Source organism: Ipomoea nil, unplaced genomic scaffold (genome assembly GCF_001879475.1).
Source record: "Ipomoea nil cultivar Tokyo-kokei standard unplaced genomic scaffold, Asagao_1.1 scaffold0268, whole genome shotgun sequence".
Classification (NCBI taxonomy): domain Eukaryota; kingdom Viridiplantae; phylum Streptophyta; class Magnoliopsida; order Solanales; family Convolvulaceae; genus Ipomoea; species Ipomoea nil.
The window spans coordinates 2,804,205-2,809,046 of NW_017616696.1; the positions used below are offsets into that span (position 1 = coordinate 2,804,205).

Consider the following 4,842-nt stretch of genomic DNA (forward strand, 5'->3'; position numbering starts at 1 on the left):
CGCTATTGCGAATTCAAAGATTCGTTTCCGTGAAAACTCACCGGATCGGATCCAAGGCTGCTCCGGTTTGCGTCGCTCGGTGTTTCTCTCTCTCTCTCTCTCTCTCTCTCTCTCTCTCTCTCGCTCCGGTTTGCAATCTGTGTGTCCAATTCGATGATATCGTCATAATCGTGGAATCATACCATGAGGAAGAAACTTGATACCCGCTTCCCTGCGGTAAGCCCTCATTTCCTGAAGTGAATTTCCATTTCATCGTACGTGTTGTCTAGTTTCAGAATTGGGAAAGTTCGAGTCTTTGTCCCAGTAACCTATAGTAGTGCTTTGGAAGTAATAATCTCTTTCGATTTTATTTTGTAATTTTATTCTATTATTGATATCTGTTGGCATTTAAGCACGAAGGAGATGAGCTTTGTTTATTGTTCTTATTTTTAATATCTAAAGTTGATTTTTTTTTTTTTTTGTTTTAAAAAAAAGTTGATTTTTTTTTTTTTTTTTTTTTTGGGGGTGTGTGTGCATTTTTATTCTGAATTTGAGGAAATTGGTCTCAAGAGTTCTTAGAATGAAGCTAAAATTACTAACTGATTAAGAAGAGGCAGGATCTCCTTTGTTTGTGTGTAAAATAATTATATTTATGCTTATTACTTTCAGTAAGTGGGAAAGAAATATTGACCTCACCATCTTTTGTTTGAGAATACTTCCTTAAGTTGTGGTTAGTTCTAACTATGCACATTTGTACAAGTGAAGATGCACTTGGATGATAAATGTGATTGCATTAAGTGATATAGTCTCCGGGACCGGCCGACCGGGAGGAGAAAAGTGGAAGGATTGGCAGTTTTGGTGCTACAGATGTATAAGGAATAGGAAAAAAGCTCTGATTTTGTTTGAGTAATTATTTGCCCCACTTGACCTGTTTGTAGTGACTACTGAAATCACCATCATCAACAACATTAGCTATCAACGAAGTAGAATATTCTAGTCAACCTGCGATTTTATGATTAAGTGCTCATTTAGCCTAGCTAATTGCTTCTCCAAAAAACTGGCTTTTCTGAAAAGCTTTGATTTGGAGTTTCTTGGGAGTGAGATTTTCTCCATTTATCTGATCTAAAGACTTTATCATGCTTTTACTCTTTGGCCTAAATTTTACTTTTTAGAGTAGATAAGCTCCACAAATTTGGGCCCTACAAGGACTGATTTGGCTTGAACATTTTTTGTTGAGTTTTGAATTAAACATTCTCACCCATCTCATTTAAATCCTGTTTATGACTTTTGCCATCCGTTCCATATTAATACAAGCTGTGTTTTTAACTGTACAAAGGCATCATAACATCATAGATCTGCTTTGCAAATCTGTCAACTTGATCCAAAACATAGGCTCCAGACTTCCAGCCCTGTATAAACAATTAAACATGTGTTCAGGGGGAACAATATTCAGTCTGATTTTAAAGGGAAAAAAAATCTCTTCTTGTTATTGTCTTTGTGGGCTGTGAGTGGTAGATTGCATGCTTTCTACATGATGGATATATAGTTTCTTTAAAATCAGGTTGAATCTTCTATGTGAAGTTGTAAAAGCAATTGAAAGTCCATTATTTGCAGGAGAGTTATCTGTTACAGACTACATGAGAGCTGAAAATTAATGCACTAATGTATGAAGTGCAGCAGTTGCCTCTATTATGTGCAATCTTATATGTTATGTTTTTGAGTTGATCTTCTGAAGATCTTAGTTATGGTTATCTTCATGAAAAAAAATGCTTAGGCCCGAATCAAGAAGATTATGCAAGCTGATGAGGATGTTGGTAAAATTGCGATGGCAGTGCCTGTTTTAGTATGTAAGTCACTGTTGACCACTTTGCCTTTTGTGTTTGATTTTGTAATCTAGTTTCCTTCTCAACGTTTACTCTTTGTATCATCAATGCAGCTAAAGCCTTGGAGTTATTTTTGCAAGATCTCTGTGATCGGACATATGACATAACTCTTAGTAGAGGAGCAAAGACTGTTAATTCATTGCATTTGTGAGTGAATTTTTCATTTTCCATTCACCTGATAATTTATTTATTTATTTATTTCTGGATACATTTGGACTACTTACATCTTTGATACTTACTTTTGCAAGTTATATGGTAATCTAAGTATGGAACTGTAGGGGCTTTGCTAGAATATCCTCACCTTTGGAACACTTTGATAGTGTGCCTGGTAGAATTATCTGAGGTGAAATGTTAAGGAGTGTGTCCTGCACTGTTGCTTTTACTTCCATTGTCAATTCTGTCCAGTAATGCATTGTGTCTGAGTAATTTTTATCTTTTTGACTGCTAATGGATAAAAGTAAAGCGAACTAAGTGTTTTAAATTTGTTGCTTCAGTTTATGTTTACGGGTCTTTTTCTCCTCATATTTAAATATTGGATATGTTTAGTTGGGACATGGAAAGAACTCTTACATGGGTTCATCTGTACTTTCGTTCTTTTTCGGCAAGAGGGACAGGGAATGGAGGTGGGGCAGCTGTTTTATTTGTGTATAGAAATTAGAATGTAGTAAGTAGGAATCTCTAAAAGTCTGATTTGCTCTAGCTATACTGTGTGTTTAGCTATTTGTTTGTGTATGCAGAAAACACTGTATACAAAGCTACAATGTGTTTGACTTTCTGAGGGAAGTGGTTAGCAAGGTTCCTGACTATGGCCATTCTGATACTGGTGCTGAGGTGCCAAAAAGGAGGTGCAAATTATTTCCTTTAGACTGTCATAGTTTATTATTCCACTGCAGTTGGTTACTTCTGTTAAGTTTGATAACATTGCATGTATTCAACTTAGCCGTCAATATTCTGTCGCTTTGTCAGGAAGATCGCAACGGATGAACTTAATGACAGTGATGATGAATGCAAAAGGAGCAGGATGGTAATACACTCTTTTATAGGCAGTTGTATATCAAATAGGAAGTGTTTCGCTAAGAAAAAGTTTTAGTTGTATGTTGTGTCAAATGTTAGATCTAAATAGTCTAACTATACTGAATATTAGTATACGAGAGATCTGACCTCGTATGAGCGGAAGCGATAGCCGTGTTGATCTCCAGCCACAATTGATGTTCCTGTTGTGTTGTCTCTTAACGGTAGACCGTTAGCCATGTTTTGCCTCAGACTAGACTCAGAACCGTAGATGGTGTATTATGCAGACAAGATACCAACTATATTGCTTTTGCCATAAAATTAAAGACTTAATATTATTAGGATTCTGATTACTTGGATATTGTTCATAGTTTTGATTGGATTAGTTATGTATTTCCTTGTAGGGAATATGCAATACTAGATACAGCAGATGGAGATTTAAAAAATCTTTACGATATTGTGAAGCTGACTTGCTCTGAAAATAGCATGTTTACTGGTGCAGGAGATGTCTCATCCAAGTGGCAGTGGTAGAGGAAGAGGTAGGGGAAGAGGACGAGGGCGTGGACGGGGAGCTCGTGCTGATAGAGATCATCGACATACTGATGTTGAATTTGATTCCAGTGTATCTTCTGAGCATACCACCATTCAAAACCCGGACCTTGGCATTTCGAAGGAAAACTGTATTGAGTCGAAGGACTCTCCTAGACCAGATGCCAATGCGACAGATGGTGACAAACCTTCGGTGAAGGATGTTAACTTGAATGCCAACTTAGATGAGACTGCTGATAAATCTGTCACCACCCCTGTAGCTGCTGCAGCTGCACCACCAGCAGCGCCTGTTAACGTTACCGATGAGCCTCCTGTGCTGACCGAGATTGATAGAATGGCTGTTGACCCGCTCCATGTTGCGCAGTTCAACTCAAATGTCGAGGAGGAAGAGGAAGATTACGACGAGGAGGAGTGACGCAATAGAATAAGAAAGCTAGGGCCTTACGTTTGTTCCGTTAGAGCAGCATCAGTTGCAAGCCCAAAAGAATGAAGAAGAGAGGGATGATGCCTTTTCTTCTTCATTTCGCTTCTAATATTATTCGTGTCTTTTATATCATTAGCTCAGTAGCTCCTGTAATCACAATATTTGCTATCTTAACTTTAGGTTTAGAGAAAAGGTCGAGCTTTGTGTTCGATGAAAAAAATGTTGTTATCATGATTGCTGTTGTTAATTTTCTAGTTAAAAACTTTACTTATCAGATTGCCTCCCAATATTCACCAGCAGCCCCTTTGCTCAGTTGCTTATGCACTATTTACAATTTATTACCCAACAGAGGGTTATGCTAATTTCCCATTTTCCCACTAGTTATTAACAAGCAATCCAAAAGAAATAACAGAAATTAATTTTTAAAAATTAACTGATTTTCTACTCAACTCCAAACAGCGTGCAATATAAAATCCTCGAGTCATTTGACGGATCCCACATCGGAGAAACAACATATAACACTAGTAGCCAGGCTCCTTATAAACAGATGCCACAACAATGCTTTACTCAAGCAGCCATGCAGTGAACACAAAGCGAACTATTCTTTCGCCTTTTACTAAAGAATACCGTGTGTGCATTGCAATGAATGGCATACTCCAATTTTTTGATGGTGTTTCTCCTTAGGGAGAAGCCCAACAAATCTAGTTTTAATAATTAATAATTAATGGTTTAATTTTGATTTCGTTGTCAATTTCAATTTCATTGTTTCTGAGTGTGCGATGTGGAAATTATAGTTCCTGTTAAATTCACAGCTGAATTTCTCAGTCAATTCCAAATTCATCTTTGATTTGCTGTGTATCATTGTGGATAATGTTATATATAAGGGAGCTTACGGAGATAGGCGTATTGAAATGTGATGAACACAGGGCGAACAAACACGAGTCCCACATCGAAATAACAGCAGAAACATTAGTGGCAGGTCTCCTATAAAAACAA

At 37.3% G+C, this 4,842-nt stretch overlaps 1 protein-coding gene across 2 annotated transcripts; it reads left to right on the plus strand.

Moving 5' to 3' along the window:
- LOC109148566 (dr1-associated corepressor-like) lies at nucleotides 1-4,125 on the plus strand. 2 transcript variants are annotated; one of them, XM_019296302.1, is made up of 7 exons: nucleotides 1-216; nucleotides 1,754-1,826; nucleotides 1,916-2,009; nucleotides 2,465-2,485; nucleotides 2,600-2,707; nucleotides 2,829-2,886; nucleotides 3,376-4,125. In XM_019296302.1, the coding sequence occupies exons 1-7, from the start codon at nucleotides 184-186 to the stop codon at nucleotides 3,835-3,837; spliced, it is 849 nt and encodes a 282-aa protein (XP_019151847.1). In that variant the 5' UTR covers nucleotides 1-183; the 3' UTR covers nucleotides 3,838-4,125. The 2 variants fall into 2 exon arrangements, with proteins under 2 accessions (XP_019151847.1, XP_019151855.1); XM_019296310.1 differs by lacking the exon at nucleotides 2,465-2,485 and having other exon boundaries at nucleotides 5-216.
- The last annotated feature ends 717 nt before the right edge of the window (nucleotides 4,126-4,842 follow it).